This window comes from Pseudovirgaria hyperparasitica (genome assembly GCF_010093815.1).
Source record: "Pseudovirgaria hyperparasitica strain CBS 121739 unplaced genomic scaffold EJ05scaffold_6, whole genome shotgun sequence".
Lineage (NCBI taxonomy): Eukaryota > Fungi > Ascomycota > Dothideomycetes > Acrospermales > Acrospermaceae > Pseudovirgaria > Pseudovirgaria hyperparasitica.
In genome coordinates this window covers 837,306-860,209 of record NW_022985554.1, presented here as the reverse complement: position 1 = coordinate 860,209, position 22,904 = coordinate 837,306, and the positions used below count along the sequence as shown (strand labels likewise).

The 22,904-nt window shown below is 53.1% G+C and overlaps 11 protein-coding genes across 11 annotated transcripts; 5 read left to right on the top strand and 6 right to left on the bottom strand.

The window, feature by feature from the left end:
• Positions 1-1,095: 1,095 nt before the first annotated feature.
• Positions 1,096-4,079, bottom strand: EJ05DRAFT_537466 (DNA helicase). Its single transcript, XM_033749388.1, has 6 exons — positions 3,376-4,079; positions 3,286-3,318; positions 1,915-3,238; positions 1,638-1,800; positions 1,501-1,561; positions 1,096-1,415 (listed from the first exon to the last, which is right to left on the bottom strand). Exons 1-6 carry the CDS (start codon positions 3,807-3,809, stop codon positions 1,286-1,288), a joined length of 2,145 nt encoding a protein of 714 aa, XP_033601571.1. The 5' UTR covers positions 3,810-4,079; the 3' UTR covers positions 1,096-1,285.
• Positions 4,080-4,612: 533 nt separating this feature from the next.
• Positions 4,613-5,924, top strand: EJ05DRAFT_437686 (DNA glycosylase; the record flags this gene model as incomplete). The annotated part of the gene is made up of 2 exons (XM_033741800.1): positions 4,613-5,068; positions 5,172-5,924. 2 exons carry the CDS (start codon positions 4,613-4,615, stop codon positions 5,922-5,924), a joined length of 1,209 nt encoding a protein of 402 aa, XP_033601570.1.
• A 162-nt stretch (positions 5,925-6,086) lies between these two features.
• Positions 6,087-8,039, bottom strand: EJ05DRAFT_475347 (uncharacterized protein). Its single transcript, XM_033743776.1, has 2 exons — positions 7,998-8,039; positions 6,087-7,936 (listed from the first exon to the last, which is right to left on the bottom strand). Exon 2 carries the CDS (start codon positions 7,760-7,762, stop codon positions 6,449-6,451), a length of 1,314 nt encoding a protein of 437 aa, XP_033601569.1. The 5' UTR covers positions 7,763-7,936; positions 7,998-8,039; the 3' UTR covers positions 6,087-6,448.
• Positions 8,040-8,568: 529 nt separating this feature from the next.
• On the bottom strand, positions 8,569-9,449 carry EJ05DRAFT_333368 (uncharacterized protein). The gene has a single exon (XM_033740864.1). It carries the CDS (start codon positions 9,258-9,260, stop codon positions 8,601-8,603), a length of 660 nt encoding a protein of 219 aa, XP_033601568.1. The 5' UTR covers positions 9,261-9,449; the 3' UTR covers positions 8,569-8,600.
• EJ05DRAFT_333367 (uncharacterized protein) lies at positions 9,450-10,117 on the bottom strand. The gene has a single exon (XM_033740863.1). The coding sequence runs from the start codon at positions 10,011-10,013 to the stop codon at positions 9,639-9,641; it is 375 nt and encodes a 124-aa protein (XP_033601567.1). The 5' UTR covers positions 10,014-10,117; the 3' UTR covers positions 9,450-9,638.
• A 2,739-nt stretch (positions 10,118-12,856) lies between these two features.
• On the bottom strand, positions 12,857-13,374 carry EJ05DRAFT_492585 (uncharacterized protein; the record flags this gene model as incomplete). The annotated part of the gene is made up of 2 exons (XM_033746042.1): positions 12,857-12,967; positions 13,030-13,374. 2 exons carry the CDS (start codon positions 13,372-13,374, stop codon positions 12,857-12,859), a joined length of 456 nt encoding a protein of 151 aa, XP_033601566.1.
• Positions 13,375-14,121: 747 nt separating this feature from the next.
• On the top strand, positions 14,122-15,551 carry EJ05DRAFT_333287 (phosphotransferase enzyme family protein). The gene is made up of 3 exons (XM_033740862.1): positions 14,122-14,569; positions 14,647-14,853; positions 14,905-15,551. The coding sequence occupies exons 1-3, from the start codon at positions 14,275-14,277 to the stop codon at positions 15,330-15,332; spliced, it is 930 nt and encodes a 309-aa protein (XP_033601565.1). The 5' UTR covers positions 14,122-14,274; the 3' UTR covers positions 15,333-15,551.
• EJ05DRAFT_499538 (uncharacterized protein) lies at positions 15,501-15,923 on the top strand (the record flags this gene model as incomplete). The annotated part of the gene is made up of 1 exon (XM_033746860.1): positions 15,501-15,923. The coding sequence occupies one exon, from the start codon at positions 15,501-15,503 to the stop codon at positions 15,921-15,923; it is 423 nt and encodes a 140-aa protein (XP_033601564.1).
• A 341-nt stretch (positions 15,924-16,264) lies between these two features.
• EJ05DRAFT_537461 (uncharacterized protein) lies at positions 16,265-18,438 on the top strand. The gene is made up of 4 exons (XM_033749387.1): positions 16,265-16,665; positions 16,717-17,582; positions 17,653-17,907; positions 17,956-18,438. The coding sequence occupies exons 1-4, from the start codon at positions 16,405-16,407 to the stop codon at positions 18,236-18,238; spliced, it is 1,665 nt and encodes a 554-aa protein (XP_033601563.1). The 5' UTR covers positions 16,265-16,404; the 3' UTR covers positions 18,239-18,438.
• A 134-nt stretch (positions 18,439-18,572) lies between these two features.
• On the top strand, positions 18,573-19,580 carry EJ05DRAFT_509975 (uncharacterized protein; the record flags this gene model as incomplete). Its single annotated transcript, XM_033748142.1, has 1 exon — positions 18,573-19,580. The coding sequence occupies one exon, from the start codon at positions 18,573-18,575 to the stop codon at positions 19,422-19,424; it is 852 nt and encodes a 283-aa protein (XP_033601562.1). The 3' UTR covers positions 19,425-19,580.
• Positions 19,581-19,941: 361 nt separating this feature from the next.
• On the bottom strand, positions 19,942-22,203 carry EJ05DRAFT_509974 (uncharacterized protein; the record flags this gene model as incomplete). Its single annotated transcript, XM_033748141.1, has 2 exons — positions 21,037-22,203; positions 19,942-20,914 (listed from the first exon to the last, which is right to left on the bottom strand). The coding sequence occupies exons 1-2, from the start codon at positions 22,020-22,022 to the stop codon at positions 19,942-19,944; spliced, it is 1,959 nt and encodes a 652-aa protein (XP_033601561.1). The 5' UTR covers positions 22,023-22,203.
• Between the last annotated feature and the right edge of the window lie 701 nt (positions 22,204-22,904).

Below are 22,904 nucleotides of genomic sequence, written 5' to 3'. Positions count from 1 at the left end.
GTTGGTAGGCAAAAAGGCAAAAAGGCAGCCAACAAGCCAGGAACAAGCGCAAGGTTAGCTGGCTGCGTGGCGGCCAACTGCCCAGTAGTCCCCTTGCTGGTTCCTCTAGCTGCTGCCCCTCCCCCTCTTCCATAAAACTGCCTGCCCACCAGCCTACCTACCTGCTACCTGCCAGCCTGCATGCATGCACCACGCCAGCAGACCTTTACCTGCCTGCACAACTCTCTCTCCCTTGCCCATCAACGGTCAAGCAGCCAGTCCACTCCACTGCACTCCACGAACCTGCTACTCCATCTACTGGACATGAAACAATACAACACGTCCTGTCCTGTCCTGTCCTGTCTGGTGCTGTAGCTGCTGCATCCCATCACCAGACCCTTTGACAACCATCCACACTCTCTCATACATACATACACACCCCCAGCGAAACAAGACGTGCATCAATGGCATGCCATTCTAACTAGTCCACTACAGTAGCTATGGAGGCATGGCATGCACCGGCCGGCCGAACAAAACGCAATCGATAGCTGCTACTGCTGCTCCTCCTACTGCCGCTTCAACTAGCCCCGGGACCGCCCCGACCAATCTCCGCGTCAACAATCCCATTCTGTCCCTTCTGTCCTTCTTCTGCCCCCTCCCTCCCCTTCTCCTTCCTTCCCTTTCTTCCGCCCTCGCTTGCTTGGTAGCTTGCTGGCTTGGTACAAAACTGCCCTGGATAGTTAGTTACTTGGCAGCAGTCAGTAATTAATGAAACTGTATGGATGGAGTATTTCATGCCCACGATAATTAGAAACGTGTGGCTTCTCACACTTCTACACGTGTATCCGCTCAGCAACGCGCGAATATACGTCTGTCTGTCTGTCTGTCTGCCCTGCTCTGTTTCTGCCATGGTTTCATATCTCAATGCGGTTTCAGGCTAGGTACTGGGGCATGTCGTTCTCGCGTGTTTGTGCGACGACGCTTGCAGCAGCCACAGGATGCTATTGCTGCTGTTGCTGCTATTGCTGCTAAGGCACTAATTATTACTGCTACTATCGATTGTCTACTATCTGGCCCCCCCCCCTTAAGACCCCCAAAGACCCCCCTTACCCGTTAGCTTGCTGCTTGCTGCTCTGGCGCGCGTGCCGTCTGCGAGGCTTGATGGCTTATACTACCTACTACTCTACTCTACTCTTCGTACCTGGTACTGGCACTAGCAGTCTGGCACTGGCACTGGCACTGGCACTGGTACCTGCACTACCAAACTCCCATCCACGCCTCCAATTGCTACTGTCATCTGTAATCATCATTGCGCGTCCTTGGCGGCTGCTGCCATCGCCGCCGTCCCCTCGTCAAACACGTCCTCCATCGTCGCGTATCGCAGGTCCGCCTGCTCTTCCAGGAACAACATCCACTTGTTGAGAAACTCGCTGCCCCTGTTTTTAGTGCGTTTGCCAACAACCCGTCAGCCTTTTGCTTGCAAGATGCACAGGGGATCGTATTGGACTGCCCACTACTCACCGGCCAACTGTCTCGGAATCTCCTATGATTGCCAGATGTCGCTTCGGCCTCGTCATGGCCACTGCACCTGTCAGTCTCTCTATCTTGCCTGCATGTTGATAAAAATAAAAACAACAACAAGAACAACAACGACATACCGTTCAGCCGCCGTCGCTCGCCCAGGAATCCCACCTCGTGCTCCGCGTTCGACCGCACGAGGCTGACTATCACCGCTTCCTTCTCCCGGCCCTGGAATCCGTCCACGCTGCCGAGCTCGATGCCGGGGAATGCTTCCTTGAGCAGCTGCGAGAGAATCGAGAGCTGCCGTTTGTTTCTTCATTAACTGACTCGCTCTTCATTGCTTGCTTGCTCGCTCTCCTCCACAGACACAGACACACATCGCTTCTGCTAATTAACTACTACTGCTAGACTCACCTGTGCATTGTACGGCGTAATCACTGCAATATCCTCTGCTTTCACGCCTGCCGCGACCAGTCGGTGGACATGCGTCTTGACCAACCCCGCCTCTGCCTCGTTGCTTTTGCTCTCGCGCAGCCCCATCCCCATCTTATTACCTGTCGTCGTCGTCGTCTTACCTGCTGCATCGCCGTTGTTGTTGTTGTCATCCTCGCTGCGCTCCGGAAAGTCCCCTCCTTGCGTGTCCCAAAACACCAGTGCCTCGCGCGTCTCGTCGCTGTCCTGCACCCCATACCCCAGCTCCCGGAGCAGTCTCTCTTTCACCGCCGCCGCGGCTGTCAGCTTGTCCTCGTACAGCTCCGCGGATGGGAATCTCATAATCTTCTCGTGCATCCGGTACTGCGTCGTCAGCATCCGCTTGATCGACGCCCCATGCAGCGCCAACAGCCGATCGAATAGTGTCGTTTCCAGACTCATCCTCGTGCCCTTGCTGTTATTACTACTACTGCTCGTACTACTGCCCCTGACCTTGGAATTCAGCGATTTGATCGTCGGCGGTAGCTGGAGGTGATCACCTGCCAGCACCGCTTTGCTGGCCGACAGCAGCGGAATCCAGCATTGTGCCTCGAGCGCCTGGCTGGCCTCGTCGATGACGACGCAGTCAAACCTTTCGTTCTTCAGGTGGAAGCCGCCTGCCCCGTGCAGCGTCGCGAGAACAACCCTGCTGCCGCGGATCAGCTCGGCCACGCAGCCGCGCTCTCGCTCCCGGTACTCCTTGCGCAGCTCCTTCATCTCGCCGTAGATGGCCCGTCGCTCCTTGCCGCTTCTGGTCTTGCGGATGCTGGCCTGTTTGGCATCGAGCTCTCTCCGGACGTCCTGCACGATGCCGGCGGCGTCGGATGTCTTGGTCAGGATCTCGAGGGAGTGGTTGAGGACGGAGGGGAGCAGTCTTGCTGGGTGGCCGAGCCGCACGATGGGCTGTTTGTGTGGCGCGAGGCGGTCGACGATGTTGTCGACCGAGATGTTGGACGGGCCGCAGACGAGCACGCGCTGGTTCCGCTTGAGCATTTGCAGAATCAGCTCGATCAGCGTGTGTGTCTTGCCTGTTCCGGGCGGGCCGTGGATCAGCGCTACTTCTTTTGCTGCCAGGGCGAACCTGATTGCGTCTTTCTGGGAGTCGTTTAGGGATGGATCGATCCACTCGTCGTCCTTGAGACTCAATCTGTCGAGCTCGACGTCCACGGGTGACGGTGTGCCCTGACCGAACAGGACTTGGATGAAAGGCGACTGTTCCGACTCTTTCATATCCTGCAGCGTCTTCATCGTCTGGTTCATCCTACTGCTGTCAGATTCTCCATATCAAGCCGGCACACTCCAAGGACAGCTCACCTCCTATACGTGACATCGTTGGCCAGCTTAATCCTACAAAACCCGTCAGCCACACAGTCACTCTACCCATAATGCCCACAACAACCATACAGCCATAGCTTCCCCAAAGGCACATCCGCCTCATCCTTATCCAGCGCAACCCCAATAACCCCACTCGTCACCTTCAGCACCACCCCCTCCACCCCTCTCTTCCTCAACTCCGTCTTCTCAGTCTTCCTGGCACTGCCCGCAGGCTGCTCCTGCACCGCCACGATGTCTCCCGTGCGCAGCCCATGCTCCGGGATATCTCCCCCGCCCACCGCGGCGTCAAGTTCGAGTTCGACGACTGTCTTGCCGCCGAAGCCGGTGCGCTGCGACGCGACTTGGAGGTTTAGGACTGCGAGGCCTGCGCGTTGGAGAGTGGTGGGGGAGGATTGCGAGACTAGGAGGCTGGTCTCGGCCGTTTCGGCCTTGAGCTCGGCGTCGAGGAGGGAGAGTTGGGCGGCTGCGAAGGCGGGGATTGAGGGCGGTGGTGGTGGTGGCATTGTGTTGTGTTGTGGGTGTTGTTGTTGTTGTTGTCTTGTGGTTGTTAGGTGTACGTACGTGCGAGGCAGAGATGGAAGTAGGAATAGAGATAGATGGAGTGGTTCACAAAAATCTTAGTTAGACCTAGTGTCTTTCGTCATACGTGGGACGCGCTTCGTGGGAGAGTATATAAGCTTTTTCACACATGTGGACTACTCTGCTATGCACGTAATTTGTTGCAGGAGATTTATTCTGCGCCGCCAGCAACTCCGATGTGCAGAAACTGTCTCGTGCGTGCAGAGCAATCGTTTACAGTAGTGATGCGGGGCAATGTCCGACATCTCATCTCATATCGATAATCAAATCACGCTAAAACGCGTGGGGAACCTGCCGCGCCGCGTCTCACTAGCGTACCTAAGATGCCCTGCCCTGACGCTCAGACGTCAAGCTACCCTACCTCCATAGATGGTCCGTGCAGAGGTCAACCCTGAGCTCTGAGCAAGGAGAGCCAAAAATCCATCCATCAATCAATCAATCAATCAATCAATTGAACCACGTTCAACATCACCACCACTCAAACACCGCCTAACCAGGCACCATGAAGACCTCCCGGATCTCAAAGGAGACGTCTCATCTCTTGACTGCGCTGTCAAGATCAAGTCGGTCCAGGCCACAGCGAGCCCGTGCAAATGGAGCAATAGAAAAAGTTGGAGTTGGGGTTGTGAAGAGTGAGGTGGTGTCTGAGTCGGAGTCGGAACTGTCGTCGGTGCCGTCTGATTTTGAGAGTGAGGCGGAGAGTGAGAAGGAGGAGGTTGGGTCTAAGATGGGGACTGCTGGACGGAAGCGCAAACGCGGTGGTGGTGTATACTCGTCTGGTACAAGTGATACTACTTGCGCTGAGGCGACGACTACATCGACTACTACTACATCGACCACCGAACCCACCCTCACCAAGACCATCCGCCCAAAGAAACCGCGCAGACAACCAGCAGCACCCAAGACGACGAACCCGAAAACCAAGAAACAAAAGCCAGCAGCCCCCGAACACGAGCCCATCGACCCGCCCCCAAACTGGGAACGCATGTACACACTCACGCGCGAGATGCGCAACAAGACCCCCGCGCCCGTCGACACCATGGGCTGCGAAATGGTTGCAAACAACGAGCCCGACCCGCGCAACCGCCGCTTCCAAACGCTCATCGCGCTCATGCTCTCGTCGCAGACCAAAGACACCGTTACGGCGCCGACGATCTGGAATATGCAGAAGAACATGCCCGGTGTACGTCCTGTCCCCCTCCTCTCCCCCCTTCAAAACAAACAGCTCCAACCTCTCCACCAGCACACCAAACACTCCCCAACACTAACACACACCCAAAACACAGGGCTTCACCCTCGAAACAATCCTCTCCCTCCCCGCCCCCACCCTGCACACCTACATCAACAAAGTAGGCTTCCACAACACCAAAACAACCCACATCAAATCCACCGCCACTCTCCTCAAAACCCGCTTCGCATCCGACATCCCCGACTCCATCCCCGCCCTCATGTCCCTCCCCGGCGTCGGCCCCAAAATGGCCTATCTAGCCATGTCCGCCTGCTGGGGCCGCGACGAGGGCATCGGCGTGGATGTGCATGTCCACCGCATCACGAATCTGTGGGGCTGGCATGTCACGAAGACACCAGAGGAGACGAGGAAGAAGCTGCAGGCTTGGTTGCCGAGGGGGCTGTGGCATGATGTTAATAATTTGCTTGTGGGGTTTGGGCAGTCGGTTTGTTTGCCGGTGGGGAGGAGGTGTGGGGTTTGTAGGCTTGCGGTCGAGGGGCTTTGTCCGGGGGCGGTTGGTGGGGGGAGGAGTGGGATGGGGGGGAAGGGGGAGGATGGGGATGGGGATTGGGATGGGGATGATGATTATGGGGTTGGTGAGCTGGAGAAAAAGGAGAAGAGGGAGAAGAGGGAGAAGAAAGAGAAGAAAGAGAAGAAAGAGAAGAAAGAGAAAGAAGAAGACGGAGAGGCACGCGTCAAGCTCGAAGACATTCCTCCTCACACCACTACAGCTGTCCCAGACATTGAAGACCTCGGTCGCTCGCCCTCTCTGCCCGCAAGATCAACACGGAGGAGATCCAAGAGACCGTAGCTTGCTTGCTTGTCGCAATGAAACAAACAAACAAACAAACAAACAAACAAACAAACAAAACAAACAATTCGGAAGAGACCTCCCGGGACAGGGGCAAGAAGTGAGTGAGTCTTCACGTATTATGCATGCACGAACGAGCAGGCACATCCTATCCAGTCTGGCTGGCTAGCTGACATTGCATTGCATTTGTGCTTTCTTCCTTTCATTCATGTTTTGTTCTACATACATACAGTGTGTGTCATGTCGTCTCGACCAGCAGGTGGATGTGCCCATCCCGTCGTCATCCTGCCAACCCAGCTCCGCACGCAGACAAAGCAATAACGCCCGTTCCCCGACCGAAACAATCGCTCATAGTCGTCAAAGAACCAGAACACCCAATCATCATGTTTCCCATCCATCCATCCATCCATCCATCCTGTTAATCTACAGTAAAAAGCTCAAATGCCGCGCTTCATTCCTTCATTCCTCCATCCTCCATTCTCCATTCTCCATCCATCCACACACACCAACCAACATCCCTCCCCCTAGTCATCACCATCCAGACTATCCCTCCGTCCACCGCCGCGTCGATACCCATTTCCGCCGCCACGGCGATCTCTCTCCCTACGGGCGCCCGCTTGGCTGACGCTGTCCTCGACCGCGACACTGCCTGCCGAGCTCAGCCCAGGAATGTAGTGCGGGTAGGCCTTGGTGCCGGAGTCTGAGCTGACCCCGGTAGCCCAGTCGCGCTCGGAGAAGACGCGGCGAGGCTTGCGGGGCGACTGGGAGTGGGTGCGGGGAGGGGTGTTTGTCGAGCGGGTGGTGTTGTGCGGGCGGTATGAGTCGTAGTAGGAGGATGGCTGGCTGCGCTGCGATGGTTGCGAGCCCTGCGACGTCGACGACGGCTGCGAAGGAGGCACGTAGTCGGTGTAGGGGCTCGTGTATACGGTGGCGGTGTCGTCGTAGGTGTACTCGGTCGGCGGGGCGCGAGGTTTCGAGCTCGAGGCTTGGCCGGACGACGAGGGCTTTGGAGGCTTGTTGTCTTTGTCTTTGGCGGCGTCCTTCTTCTTCTGTGCTTGCCTCTTCTCGGCGGCTTTGGCCTCGGCCTTGGCCTTCTTCTCTTGCGCGGCGGCTTCCTTCTGGGCGGCTTTGAGGTGTTTCTGGGCGGCCTTTGCGTTTGCCTTGCGTTCCTTTTCTTTCTGGGCGCGGGTCTTGCTGCTGTCCTTGTCTTTGCCTTTGACGAGCGGAGTCTGTGACAGATCGGAGCCGGTGTTGGAGTAATCAAAGTGTACGCCGTCGTTCTGGCGGTTCAGGCCTCCCACACGCGCAGGCTTCTCGTGGCGGTACTCTGCCAGCTCAGGGTCTCGCGGCTTGCGGTTGCTGTAACGACTGGAGTGCTGTCCTCCGCCACCTCGAATGCCGTGACCGCGGTCGGGCTCCCTCATCTCGCTCTTTTCCGTGTATCCGGACGACTCGGTGTATTCGCTCTGGCCATAGTCTCCGCCGCCGTGGACAACACTGCCACCGCCGAGCTTGGTGCTCTTCGTCGCGTTACTCAGAGTCCTGCCATCCGGACCCTTGCGTCGCAGCACAGTCGACTTGTACTCTTCCCAGTCTCCTTCCTGGAACTTGAACCCGCCGTTCTTGGCCCAGAAGAAGAACCAGATGGCTGCTATGACCATGCCACCGCCTATGATAGCGAACAGAGCTAGGAAGCCTTGGTTGTTGAAGGAGCGTGGAGGCGCAGCGCCTTGACCATGTTGAATGACCTCTTCAGCTCTCCGATGCAAAGCATGGACGGCCATGGGCGAGAGGCCATCGTAGACGTCGGCAATGGTTGACGTTGTTAGAGGCGCCATGATGTGGATGTAACGATTGTCGCAGTTGTGTGAGGCGTAAGCGTCGCTGGAGCCGGAGCTCAGCTGTAAAATGAGTCTACCTCGACCTCAGAAACGGTCGTTGGCGGAATGTAGCTTCGTATACTGATAGCAAGACGGCTTTCTTTAGTCCTCTGACAGCGAGCGCGTGCGAGACTAATACAAAGGTCAATGATGGCGTAAAAAGTCCCAGAATGGTTGAAAAGGTGTTTCTTACAAGTGAGAAAGCGTGCTAAGTCTGTAGATAGAATTATTATGGTGAAATGATGTGGCAGGACGAGGAGGTTGGAGTGGCTGGTGACGACAGTTGTTTACTGGTCCGTGCGCCGTTGCGAGAGGAACGCTAAGGCTAGCACCGACCACGAAACCTGTGACGTACTACTCGATGCACCGCACGTTTGCGAAACGACCACAACTACAAAAGAAAGAAGTGTATATTATTAAAGTGTTCCTGATCGAAACATCGCGATGCAATGGCGCTAATATACCATGCCGCGGACAAGAATCCTCCGCGATACCAACAACTGATAGGAGACCACCGTTCCGGATATGTTTTGTCGAATCCTCCTACCCACTCACTTGACATATTGTTCCTATGTCCGTCCAGAAGAAGATGAAGCCGATGCGAAACAGCAAGGAAATCCCCAATGCCGAACAGAAAGACCCGTGTATAACGCCAATATCATGCTCCCCTTCCCAAAAAAATATATCAATCCGAGAAACAAACGCCTGACACCATTCCTATGCATCCCGTGAAAAAAAAAACTCCGATATGTAGCAGTCTTTCTGTTTCCAGTATGCTCTCTCCATGGGGACTCTATCACAGCCTCGACTTCTCGACCACAGTGACGTTCCGCTCCGACCTCCGGCTCGCGCCATCATCAGTCTCCCGCATCGATTGTCCCTCCGACTCCTCCATGACAGTGAATAGGTCTGGGCTCGGCTCGCGCCACGAGTGCCGACGACCTGACGATGTGCGGCTGTATCGTCGGCCTCTGCTGAAGCGAGGCCTTGGTAAGAGGAGATCCTGGGCGCGACCGCGAGTGGGCTCTCGAGGAGCACGAACCTCGACCTTGTACGGGACGGCCTCGTCGTCCGTCAGCTCGGGGGGTTCTTGCAGCAGCTCGTCGATTGTTGCGATCTGACTGAGTGTCGGTCCGTGGTATATCCTGTGGATATGGGTATGGTGCAGCGCGACGTACTGCGCCCACTTCTTGGCGACAGTGGTGCGGAACTTTTGCGACTTGACCTTGTTTGGCGGCTGCTCGACGACTGTGATGCCGGCGTTGAAGTCGTACTCTTCGTCGTAGGGGTCGTCTTCTTCGGTGACGGGGCTGATGAAGTGGGCGAAGGGATCCTCGTTGATGTCTGGTAGCTCTTCTGCCACGGACTCGAGATGAGTGGCGACATCGGAAGAGTCGAGGAGGTGTACTGAGGGTGGCCAGGTATAGCCCCGGGTGTGATTGACGAACGAAGGCATCACTGCTGAAGTCCGAGGGGGAATGGGTATGTCTGACAAGGTACAAGGCGGAAGTCAGAACATGGGGGGAGGTTGGGCGAGATAACGACAGTACAGTACACAGGCCTGACGACTACTCTGGTGATCCGACTCAAGGCCGGTCGATAAGTCGAGGCAGTATGAAGCGAAGGACGCTTGATGGTGCAAAGAGAACTTGGGAGGTAGAAGGGGGCCAATCTGGTGGCGGCAGGGAGCAATATGTAGTCGCAGCAGAACGTTCCTCACGCGCAAATATATAGCGGTGACCGGAGCATACGCGGACTCAGCAGAGCCGCGCGTGGGTGTACCTCATTGAAGGGGTGCACGGGAGGCGGCGATCACTCAGACGCGACCGATCGTTCACCTGAGACCTAATGGTGTGCCCTGCGTGTGTACCTGCGTTTGTGCGTTCGTTCGTGCGTGCGAGACGGCAACGACGATTGCATACACAAGATCGGCAGATAAGAAGGAGATCGAGATGAAGGGGAAGTTCACGCTCATAAAACAAGGAAACAAGAAGAATACTAAGTGGAGTTGTTGTGGTGAGTGACTATGCAGAAATATAGGAAAAAGACACAAAACAGGCACTGGACCCTGGGTCGCATGGTACAGGAGAGTAGCAGCACACCCTTTACGGCACGAGGCGGTGAACCCTGTTGAGCAACAAGCAGGGCGTATCATGGGGTGGCTGGTATTGGACAGGCATATGAGTATTTGACAGCTTCGCGTGATCATGGACTGTGTATGGCTGCGTGTGCGTGGGATGGTGGTGGTGGTGGTAGTAGTAGTGGTGGTGGTAGTAGTAGTGGTGGTGGTAGTAGTAGTGGTGGTGGACGAAATGGTGGTGGTGGTGAGGGGTCATCTGTCATCTGAACGCGGCGCCGGTCTGGAGCGATCGGAATGGTGCGTGATTAGACATGTATGGGGTGCATGTGCAGATGATATTCTGTATGTACACTGTAGATGGATGCACCCAAACTCTCCCGAAGCATCCGAAACATGCATACTCGACATGCAGGAACTGACCCAGTCGACCTATCACTGCAGATAGTCACACAACGAGCCATGAGGGTCTTTTGAGCTGCGAACTGGTCACACAAATGTGCAGAACGACGCGGCAGACGGCTTGGAAGATGACACAGCCTAGAACAGCTGCCCACCTCTTACAAACCACCTGCCATTCACCACCCAGGTGAGCATTCAAGAATACTCAGGTGGGAAGAATTGAGCTGTACAGGCTGGATTGTGTGAAAGCTGAGCGAGACTTGCATCGCAAACAAACTGAATCATGCATGAGTCATGAATCATTAATCAATCAATCAATCAATCCAGGATACTCGGATCGCTTATCTAACTTTCACGTGCCCACTCTCCATCTTATCGCACTCCCGCAACATTGAACATGGTTGATCCATGTCGTTGCTGACTGTTCAATCACACCTTATGCAGCAACCCCAGCCTCCACATTCATTTCCACTCCTTCATGTCGTCATCTTTCATCCTGCGCATCTAAAGCCACATAGCATCGTCAACATGCGGTGAAGAATCTTCTTGCTTCCATTTTTGTAGCCACCTCACCTCTTCCTGGAGTAGCCGACCCATCCGATAAGGCTTGATTTCTCCCCACTAACGCATCAGCAACGACGCGTCCGCTCATCATGTAGGTAGCATGCGACGACTACAGGCTTATGTGTGCATCAGCACTATATCGCCATTAGACTGTGGCAATGCTTGCACATCACGCAGATGACTCGCTCTAGACGTCGCCGCCTGTTCGCATTCGCATCCATTCGCAGTCCAGAGAAAGACGAGCACACATGCAGCCCTACCGCGCTACATTTCTGACTCGATAGGGCTGCATGTGTCGCACGAAGGAAGAAGTCGTTCTCATGCCATGGTAATGATAGTACATGCTATGCATCTATACATGGCCGCGGAATGATAGTCTGCCCGGTCGTCGGGATCTGGCCGGTTCCCAGTGCGAGCCTTATTGTTACGTCTGGTAGATACATGCTCATGACTCGAGAATGCGAGATTTGGATTGTTGATGTCGAGAAGGTCATTTCTAAGCTGGCTTAGGTAGTACCCATCTTGTACTACGGCTGCCGCCGCCGATCTTGTGTAACCGGAGCGATCAGCAATGCTTCTTTTCTGTACCACTGTTAATGTAGACCCACTCCTACATGACGTTCTAATACCGACCAACTCACTGGGCGTGGCGTAGAAGACTACTTCTTCGAATGATAGTCAGTCATACATACGGCTACGCTATAGATTCCTCTTCTCAACACAAGACGGGTAGTGCAGGCTATCATTAGGACACAAAGACGAAGTGCACCAATCCGCAATCATCACGATCTGCATCCTCTCTCAACGATACAGATCATTAGCAGTCAGTCTATCAGCAGCATGCATCGTATGCGCACTCGCGCCCGTGAATAAGAAACAAAAAATACACTTCGACGTCTGCTCACCAAAACCAGTTTCCTCCTGACACGCTTTATTTAATAAAGGCCTATACCATTCCCCACGGTCAATGCTGATGACTATCATCACTATACATCCTAAGCCACGATACTCCGCCCCCCCCTCCCCCGAAAACGCATCGCGAAAACAACCCCATCCCAGCCGCCGCACAGATGCCATGAACGGCTTGTCTATTGTTGAAATAGAGGTTGTAGATGTTGTAGGTATTTAATTGTATTGAGTGAAGAAGAGAGAGTGAGAGTCTCTGTGGAAGCTATTTAAGCAGAGGAAGGACCACTAGTCCCAATCGGGAACACTAAATTGTTCTTCGCTATTGGAAGCCCTGACGCTACACACCAGCTTCGAGAGGCGTTCCATACCCTTAGAACGAATGACATATATGAACCACCGGACGATTCAGAACATCGTGGAATCACTCTGGGTATTAGACATTCTCGCTCTTATCCCGATGCAAGGAGACTATCGGCTCTCCAACAACCAGTGCGTAACTCCACTGACCATAAAGTACTCGCTTATCAATGTTAGTTTCGAAAGGCTTGCTTCAGCTGTAGTCACTATGTTGATTGACGTTCTAAAGCGATACAGAGGGCCTTTCCTAGAAACAGCTCAGCACCTGCTTCAACTCGTTCGCCTCCAACAAACTCTTGTACTCTTCCGCAAACCAAGATCCCAATAACCTAAAACACGAAGAGTATGACTCTGCTCGTTTGAATGAGCTTTCCAAGGTGGATGCAGATGTTAACGTGCGATATGAAACAAGACACGTCTGTCATGGATTATGATCAAATGCTACTGTATTGTCCATGTACTGTACGCCAGTCAGAGTCGAAACTGGCTCTTCTCCAGAGTCAGCAATCAGCAATCCTGTACGCGGCTCAATGTCAGTCACACGACCAGATCAAACGGCCAAGGTCACTGTGTATGCAGCTCGAGACTAACACTCTGCAACCTTGCCACTCGAATTTGACGCCGTATAGTTTCCCACCTGCACATGTGCCGCTTATAGGATCGCAGGTTTAAAGATAACCGGGGAACACAGCTCGATCGTCGATTGCAGCTGAAACATCACTAGGACTGTAAGTCCGAGGACATCATATAAACTTTGGCATGTTCGCCAGCGCGTCTCGAGCTGCAGTTGATATGTATCCAGCAGCGATCAAAGCCTCTATATAATTGTGGATCCAGTCCTGGCAGTTCTTGGTCTGGCCGCTAGTCAGCTCGTGGCAAAAACGCATACTGGCATAGTCTCGAGCAATCCACTTACTTCAGGGTGAGTGTGGTCGAAGGGCTTGGGACTCCGCCCAATGTTAGGGACAGTCGTAGCGACCGATTCTAGCGGGTCACGCGCAGTGCTTTCATTAAGTTCCGCCGTCACCGGCACATCACGGATGTAGTTGCTGTGGACTTGGGCGAGAGTGCAGAACATGTATCGCTTTCTGGTGTTGGTATAGTCGGCGCCGCGCCTGAACTCGAGCGTGAAGCCAGTAGCAGGGTTACCGGTATTGTGGATTATCTTTCCTTTCTTTCCGTCGATGAAATCGTTGTCGGGGATGAAGACTGCCCAGTGTGCAGGCTTTCCCTGTTGGGTAGCGGAAATCACTATGTACATGGTGCGTGTGGAGAGAGCCATGGCGAAAGGGGAGGGCGAGGGAGATGGGTTGCGTTAGGACGGTATGTTTGGGACGTGGATATTGGGGGATGGGTAGAGCTCGTCGTTGGGGATGCGCAGTTCCGCGGAGAAGGAGGTTGGGAATGCTGGAATGAGGCAGTCTTGTGAGTGTTACACAGTTTTGACGTTGTGGTGGTGAGGTCGGAGAGGAGTGAAGCAATGATGTAGTCGTGTTTTGAGATGCTTGCTTTGGTGTTGAGGTATCTCCTCTGGTACCAGCAACGCTTGCATTGAATGACTTGAGAAGGAGATAGAAGTTGGAGATGTGCGTACTGGCTGAGGTTTTGGACGCGGGGATCAGAGGATATTTATGGCCCACGCTGTTCACGTAGAGCGGCGCTGAAAGATGGCGTACCGTACCGTGATGCTCGCAGGATGCCGGAGTGTATTGCTCCTCTCCACTGGTTAGTGTTCGTCTACTTTGCTCCCAGGCAACAGTTTTACGCGCCAGCCATGCGGCACAGTCCCATATGCATCTTTCGTGTCACAGAATCTGAGAGATGGGAAACATGTTGTGCCTTGGACTGGGTAAGGCATCTATGACGGCGGGATAACGTAGAACGGCTGATATCGTGTTTCTTCCAAATTTGAGTATATTTAGGAGCTAGATGAGTATTGCATTTTGTCAACCACAGCCGTTAGAGCGAAGCGCGCGAATTTCGCCATAATCGCGGGGAACTGTGCATCGGACAACCTCCACATGCAGATCCGGATAAGACTGCAATCCATTTCCCACCACTACCCACCTGCCTGCAAGTAGTGACTTCGAATCATTGCAACCTCCCAAGTATCTGAGCCTTTCTCCATAACATTACGAGTTCGACCACAAATTTCTTGTCCATGGCCCTCACATTATCACCATCTACAGTACCCTCTGACCAAAACTATGATTGTCGCGAATCTTCTTTCTTTCAGCATCACTTACAGCTGCCTACGCCCGACGAAGTGCGTATACGAGTCCGCCAGCAGCTAGAATCCCAAACATGCCTAGACGTACGGAGACAGCATTTAATCGGCAGCTATGGACGTAAGCCGCCGGCCTCGTGGTCCGATCTTAACCTTTTTGTTAAATGGGGACCTATCGATCGAACGCTCCCTGAGGCGTTATGTCTATTTTCTATTTATAAGATACTAGGTAAACGAGTCCCGGTACTCTAGAAGTATATGGATGGCGTACTGATGGAGATGACACATTTATTTATAAGATACTAGGTAAACGAGTCCCGGTGCCAGAAGTATATGGATGGCGTACTGATGGAGATGATACATTTATTTATATGGAATTAGTACGGGGCGTAACGCTTGAGAGCGTTTGGGAGCAAATGGACGTGAAGAATCGGAGGGTCGTTTGCGAGGATTTACGGGAAATAATACGGAGCCTACGAACCCTTCAACAAGATCCGCGAGATAAGTATATCGGCAAGTTCAGTTAAATGTACAGAGTAGATCGACATCTAATACGTGCATTAGGAAACATTCTTCGCAACCATATATACGACCGCAGCGTGGAATGCTACACCGAACAATGTGGCCCTTTTCTATCCGTCAAAGCCTTCCACGACTGGTATGCCTTTCTCTGCCGCCAAGCTTTCCCGGATAAATGTATAGATGTTCCTATAGAGCCTTACCGCTATGACCTCCCGGATGATACCCCTATCCGGTTTACGCATGGCGACCTACACCAATCCAATATTATGGTCAGTAGTTCTACGCCCTACCGCGTTATTACACTTATAGACTGGGAGCAGTCTGGCTGGCTTCCTGAATACTGGGAGAATTGTAAAACGTTGTGGACGAGCTATTCTAGTTCGGATTGGGCGAGAGAGTATGTGCCGTTATTTTTGGAGCAGAATGAGAAGATTCTGGATGCTTGGCGTTGGTATGAGAGCTCGATCTGAGGGTTTTGATAGTGCTGTAGGCATGCGGGATCACAACGGCGCCGGGACATGGTCAACGTATTACCACATGTTCGACGTCTTCCATGGTATGATAATTGGTCCCTTGTAATTCGCATCCGTATTCAAAGGGACGCATCATCTGCATGCAGAGTCCAAATACACTGCACGATGCTCCAACACGGGCCTCGCAACATCTCTGATCAGCGACCAAATCCAACGTACTGGGAATATCTCTGGTATATTAGCGGGTATCCTAGGTATCGAGAGCACAAGTGGCCGTCGCCTGTACTCTTCGAGGTGTACGACATACACCGGCTGATGCATCTGGCGACTAGGACCTGGATTCAGCAAGAGGGTCGGATCGCACAGGTGAGCCAGCAGGCGACGCGGCAGGGTGCAGAGGTATCTCCATCAAGGGATTTGTCCAGGAAGGTGCAATGCCTAGATACGGGCGGCCAAGTTGTGACAGAAAGAACACCTGGCGGAAGACCATCACTCTCGCCTGGCATCGCAGCACGCATGTCCACGGTACAGTTTACGAACTTTGTAGACCACGACAGCCACTTCTCTTCATATATATTACGCAGCTGATGGTGTGCGTACTGAAGTCGATAATTGGCGAAGCGGCCCGGTTCCACTGCCACTGCCAGGCGCCCATCTAGAGCCTGAACCTGCCTTCATTGAAATTCAGGATCGACACGATGTCAAAGTTGACTACCAAGTCTGGACTTCTTGCCGTTCGAGTCTTCGCATCGCCTCTGGCTCGTCGTGAAATGACGGATTTGCTTGTCTAAGTACTAAAAGCCTAGTACTAAATAAGATCTAAAGAATAGGGATGACATAATACAAACCTTGGGTGAATGAGCACGTGCTAGCGCGACCTTTTCGAGCTTAGCGCACCGACGTCATTTGAATGTTTGTCGCGCGACTCTTCACGATTTCCTCCTATGCCTACGTCTTCCCACCATACAAGCACCCGAATCTGAAACCCTCACGCTCTCTTGTGCACAACATTCGTCCTGACTCTCATGTAGTCACCCAATTGACTTCCAATCTTTCCACGGATATCAGCATGGACGACCACCTGGACGCAGTGCACGCGTTGAAAAGACAGCTCGAACAAGCGAGGGTCCAACCCTCAGACACGCCATCCTCTGATAACTGGTCCGATTTATTCGATGCTCACATAGCGAACTTTGAGAATCATGATATCATACTTAATAAAGTGCTGTCGCTGCATGCTATTCCTCCCGGTGTTCGGCTTGAGTTGGTGGCGATGTCTGTGAGCACGGAGCAGTCGCGACAGGCAGCAGTGAAATTGAAGGGACTCCTGGTACGTAGAAGTGATCGCATCATGGAGTTCAAGGCTGACATCATATACTAGTTCTCAGTTCAAAACATCACCAACCTTGCGTTTCCAGCACCTCCACATCCCGAGCCGAGTACAGCACCTTTCGCCTGCTTGATCAGAATCAGCAATCTAGCCAATGAGATCACTGCAGAAGACATAGCCGTAAAGTTTGAAGGCTATGGCGTATCAAATATACGATTCGTTCAAGATGGAAGACGGTGCCGGTGCGCCATCGTCTCCGTCCACTCTGGGAGAATGCAGCAGCTTGCGTGCAGCGAGATGAACGGAAAAATATTACGTGGCAGACATCTCTTGGTAGAAGCTTTTGCTGATGCCCCGAAAGATATTGATTCATCTTCTATACCTCCAGAACACGCAATCAGAGCCGAGGATACCGTCAAGAGCTCATCACGAAAGGCACAGACACAAAAGCCTATCACAGGGCGAATTCCAGGAAGCTTGCTCCCCAATGATGTCAGTAATTTACTGCCACACACCCAGCGTCGTGCGAATCCCAATGGAAAAAGGAAGGCCGTTGAAGAGCTCACACATCAATCATCTTCACCAAATAAGCGGGTTCTACAGGCCACAGAGGCAGGCTACAATGTGGCCGCATCGAACGAGCCCAATGTGCAGCCTGTCGAGTACGAAGACATTACCGAAGAGGTCCAGCGCCGACTTCAAGCAAAAGAAGCCCAGCGACAACGTGACAAGGCCTCTAAGATGAACCCCGCAGGCCGGAAGCGACTGCGCGAATCGTTTGAATCCATCGAGTACCTCCAAAATGCCGAAGCGTCTCCTGAATCTAAACGATATCGCGATATATCTGACGTGTCTGACATCAATGACATGCTTCGGAACATAACTCCATTGGCTGCTGGTTCATCGGGCGAAATCAAGTAGATCTACATCCGCGTCATTTATATCCTCACAATGCAATATAACTTTGCTAATTATCTGGTTTTTTAGCAGTACTGCAAATGCTGGACAAGTCATAGTTCACAGACGAGGGGGTGGATTCACGACAAACTTTCTGGGGGATCAATACGACCGCATGACACCCACGGAGCTAGAGATTGTGAAATCAGAGTCGGAGAGCGTCGATAGTCAAGTGCGTACGATCCAGGACTATACCCCCAGTGAGAGCGTTGTGCTTCGAATCGGAAATCTCGATTGGGTGACCACTGAGGGCGACTTGGAGGTACTTTTCAAAGGGTTCGATGTGTAAGTCGCATAACCGATAGTCTTGTACAAGTTCTGACCACCGTGTAGTACGTCCATTTCTATACCTATTGAGAGGTCTGGTCGTCACCCTGGGCACGGATTTGTGAACATGTCCAATAGCTTGGAGGCTGAAAGAGCCATTTCTGAGCTCTATGGAGAAGACCTCTTCGACCGCAAAGTGACAGTTGAGCTGATGCAAAATGACGACCACAAGAGCAGATATAAATTGGAGCACCGGGGGAAGACTTATCGCATGGACACATCAGAAACGTCTCAGCCAGTGTGCCATGACGGAAAATGGATGTTTCTCAAATCGGACGCTACTTACTGATGTCTGCAATAAAACGCCTTTGAGTCCACACCTCAGAGTCCTTCTTTCTTTGGATTTTTATGAAAGCTCACAGCAGCTTGCATTATGAACCGCTTACGTCGTCCCTTCGTCTAATACTAGCACTTACCGATTCTCTCGGCGCTACATGGTAGCAAAATTCTGTAAATAAGAAGAAAAGCTCTTAATATGAGATGATCCCCTTCTGATATTGAACTCCACGATTGAAATGTTGATTGACTACACGACAGCTTACCGTGGATCCCCGTCGTAGATATGAGAACGCCACGCCGTAGCTTCAATCCCGCCGCACACCCCCGAAGCTCCGACCACCGACATGGGTCTAATCAAATTCACAAAGCTCATGATGCGCTCACCATCACCCATCCTCCATCGATCCACTGCGCGCAGCAACAACGCCGACATCTCCACAACCTCAAACCAAAAACCTCATAAACCAAACCCTCACAACCCCCAAGCTACCAAAAAAAACCTCAAAATGCCTCCGCAACTACCCCAACCCTCATCTCAACCCACCCCAAACACCACCACCACCGAAGAACCACCATCCCCCCTCGCCCTCACCACCCGCCGCACCGAATCCTACACCACCATGTCCCGCAACCTCTCCTGGGGCCTCGTCATCGCCTGCCCCATCCTCATCGCCATGCCCCCACGCAAACTCGACGTCTACACCCTTCTCCTAGGCAGCACGACCGCCCTAAGCGCGAATCATCTGCGCACGTTGTACTGGAGTCCTGGTGGTGTTGGCAGTGGTAATAGTGCAGCGGACGGCGAGAAAAAGACGGGCTGGCTCAGGGGCATGTTTGAGAATAGGACGGAGATGCCGACGGAGAGGGCGCGGCAGGTGCAGGCGCTGATGAGGGAGCGGTTGGAGCGGGAGAGGGTGGAGAGGGAGAGGGAGATGGGGGATGGGGAGGGGGAGATGGGCGTTGCGGATCGGATCAGGTCGTTTGTGGAGGAGGCGTTTGAGGAGAGGGGGATGGGTGGAGAGGGGAAGGAGAAGGGGGTGAGTGAGGCTGTGAGGAGGGAGGTTGATGGGTTGAAGATGCGGAAGAAGGAGGGGGAGTGGAGTGAGGACTGGAAGGAGAGGGAGAAGGCGGCGGAGAAGCTTGCGGAGAATGCGACGGATGAGAAGGAGGAGAAGAAAAAGGGCTGGTTATGGTGATGATGGAGGATCATGCTCCATGAGGCAAGGAATGTACAGTAAAAGGTGGTTTGTATCATGTACGGAAGAAAAGCATAGCACAGGCGTTCATATAGTCCACGCTGTACGATTAGATTTTATCCACAGCGCAGGATCCAATACAATTCCTCTCTCCACAATTCTCCTCCGCTCTATTTACCAATCTTGTCCTTTATTTCTGACCATGGAGTGGGAAAAAGGTCACAGAAGGAAAGACGTTACGTGACTAGATGTTATACGCCATGGGAGAGAGCAGATTCGTCAGCCATGAAGAGGAGGAGTGACTCAAATCACAGAAACTGAAAACGTGGTCATCGTTTCGCGTACAAAGCTGCAACGACCGAAATTGCCAAAACTACAGAGTATGTAGGTCCCTGACCCGGGACCCCCCCTCCCCCTTGCCCGGAAAATGCTTCATATCCTTCCCGCCGCCTGGTATCTAAATCAACGCCAACATATACTCGAAATAGGACAAGATTGCACGCGACATCATGTTCACTCACACCAGATTCCACTGACACACGCCCCCAAAACTCATGCTCGTCTTGCCCTTCTTACTCTTGTACTCCTTCACCGACACACCCCTCCCATCCTTCCTATCCAGCCTCGTCACCGCAAACACCGAGATCGTCTGTCCAGGCGCCCCAAGATCCTCTCGTCTGACATCCACCCACCACATCCGCCCGTCCGTCTCAAACGGCAAATAGTCCCCATTCCTCCCATCTCTCCCCTCCACCTTCAAGGTCATGACGTATGGCGGGCCTTCGCCGTTCCGTGCGTTATCCCAATGGCTGCACTTGTACGCGAACTGAAAGCGCAGAACTGGCGGTTCGGTAGGAGAGTGTACGCGGATGCTGCGCTGCTCGGGGTAGAATGTGCGCGCGCCCAGGCCGTGCTCCTTGGTAGCTGCGCCATACACATTGACGCGCTCGCCGACATCGTCGAGCATGTACTCGTCCCATGTCATCGTGCGGCCGTCGTTGCGGTACCACTGCGAGTCATCTGTAGGGAAATGGCGGGTGCCGAACTCGATGTTGTCCATGGTGAACATGTCCTCGTTGAAGATCTTCTTGTATAACTTGTTGCTCAGTACGCCGGCGCCCCACGTGCTGTCGAGCAACTTCCACTCGCCATGCTCGAGCTTGACGGCGTTCCAGGCGTGGTTCGACTTGTATGGCGGGATCGCCTGTCCGGGCTGGAGGGCCTTGTGGCTGTAGCCTTTGCCGTAGCCACTGATTACGACGCTTTCGAGGCCGGCGTGGGAGGCAATGGCAGTAAAGAGGCCAGCGTAGCCAGCACATACGGCTGCGCCTTTGGCCATGGTTTCCTCGGGAGTCTTAGTCCTGACAGTGTTGTTAAAGAATGCGTCGGCATCGTAAGCAATATTGTGGTGTAGCCATGTGAAAATGACACGTGCTTTGTCGGTCAGGAGGGGAAGGGAGAGCAGAGTTGATGAGCGAGCCATGCGATGTCTGTGGATGGAATGGCATGGCGAGGGAAACGTGTGGAATGGTTATCAGGGGCTGAAAAGTCTCTGCATTTCAAACACTGAGGGACGGCCCCAGGCTTGGGCTTGGAAGCCATGATTACTGACAGATCAGGACGTGAGGACATTGGTACGGGAGGCGGGGTTCCGTGCTCGTGGTCTTGGGTAGCGCCCTGGTGATCGTTGGGACGCCCGGCTGGTATAAATGGAGCGGATTCCGTCGTTCGATTCATGCCAAAGGTTAAAGCTGATCGTTTCGGCATGGTCGATTGCGGTGTTTCTCGCTGCGCAGTATTTGGTCGCGTAGGAAGTGCAGGTCTTGTAGGCAGTATCGGAGGAGTCTCACAATCTGGTAGCTCCATTTTTTGCTCAGGCAGAGGAGCCTTCACTGATCTATCTGGTGCTACGGGTGGTGGAGAAATAATCCTATTCACCATAGGGGCCGCAGACGTGGGCCTGCCAGATCGCAGAGCTGGTCTCCCATTCCTTAGACTTTCGTTTGTCTTTTCTCTCTTGGGTGGTAGTGCAGGCAACTTTGAAGGGTCAAAGGCCGGCGCTTTGACCTTGTACACTTCATCCCTTCCTGCAGCGCCACTCGTGTTACTGAAACTTGTGCGGGACGAGAGGGCCGAACCCGTTGTCTTCACAGATGTTGCCGATGATATTGAGTCCATTGACGTTTTTTTACTGACAATACTCTGCTCTGAAGGCCTCCTTGGTGGCAGTGCAGGTGTTGACGGCTTTACAGAATCTTGTGAAGGCCTTGGAGGCAGTGCAGGTCGAGGTGGAGGTCGAGGAGGAGCATTCCTGACGGGTCCGAGACTCGTGTCAATCTGCTGCGCCGGTTCATTACCATAATTTCGATCTGTCGCGGAGCCATTGCTTTGTAGTGGAGGATTATTCGTGCTCTGGTTACGATGCGCTGAAGGGCGTTGGCTGGGCGGCGGTGGAGGAGGAGGTCGCGCTTTTCTCGGAGCATTAACAGCGTCGAAGGTATATGGAGGAGGTGCTCCTGGCACAGCACCGACTTGTTCGAGATTGAGAGCAGATATGCGGGCTTTGATTGAAGATATTGGGGGCTCTGCTCCAGCCATGATCGTGTTTTATTGCGCACCGTCAGCAGGCGTTATAGTAATGGCAGCGTAGATCAAAGCGGCGCTGGTAAGACTATACAGAACGATGTTGACAGACGAAATCCATAGAAGAATGGCAAGGAGGAGGAGGGGACGGCATGAGGCTGAGTAATGGACGGCAAACAACAATTACATTGGAAAGGAATCGGTGAGGCGGAGCAAACTGCTTGGACGCGACCAAAGGAATCTCTCGCCAGGGCAGAGAGGACCTAGGCCACGACCGGCCTAGCGGGGGCTGAAAACCATTTGCGATGGCTCATGTTGGTGTGTTGTAAAGACGGAGACGAGCACGACATGTTAGCAGACGGATGATTGGCATTAGGCTGTGTAGCCATGTCCTACAGGCAGTTCTGCCATCGCATTAGGCAGATTATAGAAGCGTGATGTGTGTTGATGAGGGTCTCAGCGACTGAGCCTCTTTATCGATAGCTAATTTTGATCAGGAGTCGGCCCGTCTATCTTATCGAGAGATTGAGATTGAGCCTGCGATATACATAGTACTAGGAGGTAACCACTGTTTAATGTTTCATAGTAGAATGTTAATGTCTAAATAGCACGATAGTAACATCCATGTGTTATATGCCTGTGCTCCATAGTACAATGGATGGCAGATCCAGGTGTAACTCACGTGCTTGCCCGTGCGGTGGGAACGATCCGAACTAATTATCCCGGGGTCGTGGGTTACCAAATTTGGAGACATAGAGAGTATGAAGCTCTATGAGCTTGCTATGAGGGTCTAGATAGTGGTCCCATCTGCTCCTTGTGATTTCGTTGGAATTGTCGTGGTTTTATCTCCTCAATTTCATCGCATTCCTCCTTCGAGCGTAGCGCAGGTAGATCATC

Coding starts and splice junctions, on each gene's coding strand:
- EJ05DRAFT_333287 (XM_033740862.1), top strand. CDS start 14,275: ATGGCCCTCACATTATCACCATCTACAGTACCCTCTGACCAAAACTAT. Junction 14,570..14,646: donor TTCTATTTATAAGATACTAG/GTAAACGAGTCC, acceptor ATAAGATACTAG/GTAAACGAGTCCCGGTGCCA. Junction 14,854..14,904: donor TCCGCGAGATAAGTATATCG/GCAAGTTCAGTT, acceptor TACGTGCATTAG/GAAACATTCTTCGCAACCAT.
- EJ05DRAFT_537466 (XM_033749388.1), bottom strand. CDS start 3,809: ATGCCACCACCACCACCGCCCTCAATCCCCGCCTTCGCAGCCGCCCAA. Junction 1,801..1,914: donor TTACGCCGTACAATGCACAG/GTGAGTCTAGCA, acceptor AACAAACGGCAG/CTCTCGATTCTCTCGCAGCT. Junction 1,562..1,637: donor CGAGCGACGGCGGCTGAACG/GTATGTCGTTGT, acceptor TGACAGGTGCAG/TGGCCATGACGAGGCCGAAG.
- EJ05DRAFT_333368 (XM_033740864.1), bottom strand. CDS start 9,260: ATGCCTTCGTTCGTCAATCACACCCGGGGCTATACCTGGCCACCCTCA.
- EJ05DRAFT_333367 (XM_033740863.1), bottom strand. CDS start 10,013: ATGATCACGCGAAGCTGTCAAATACTCATATGCCTGTCCAATACCAGC.
- EJ05DRAFT_475347 (XM_033743776.1), bottom strand. CDS start 7,762: ATGGCGCCTCTAACAACGTCAACCATTGCCGACGTCTACGATGGCCTC.
- EJ05DRAFT_537461 (XM_033749387.1), top strand. CDS start 16,405: ATGGACGACCACCTGGACGCAGTGCACGCGTTGAAAAGACAGCTCGAA. Junction 16,666..16,716: donor TGAAATTGAAGGGACTCCTG/GTACGTAGAAGT, acceptor ATCATATACTAG/TTCTCAGTTCAAAACATCAC. Junction 17,583..17,652: donor GGTTCATCGGGCGAAATCAA/GTAGATCTACAT, acceptor CTGGTTTTTTAG/CAGTACTGCAAATGCTGGAC.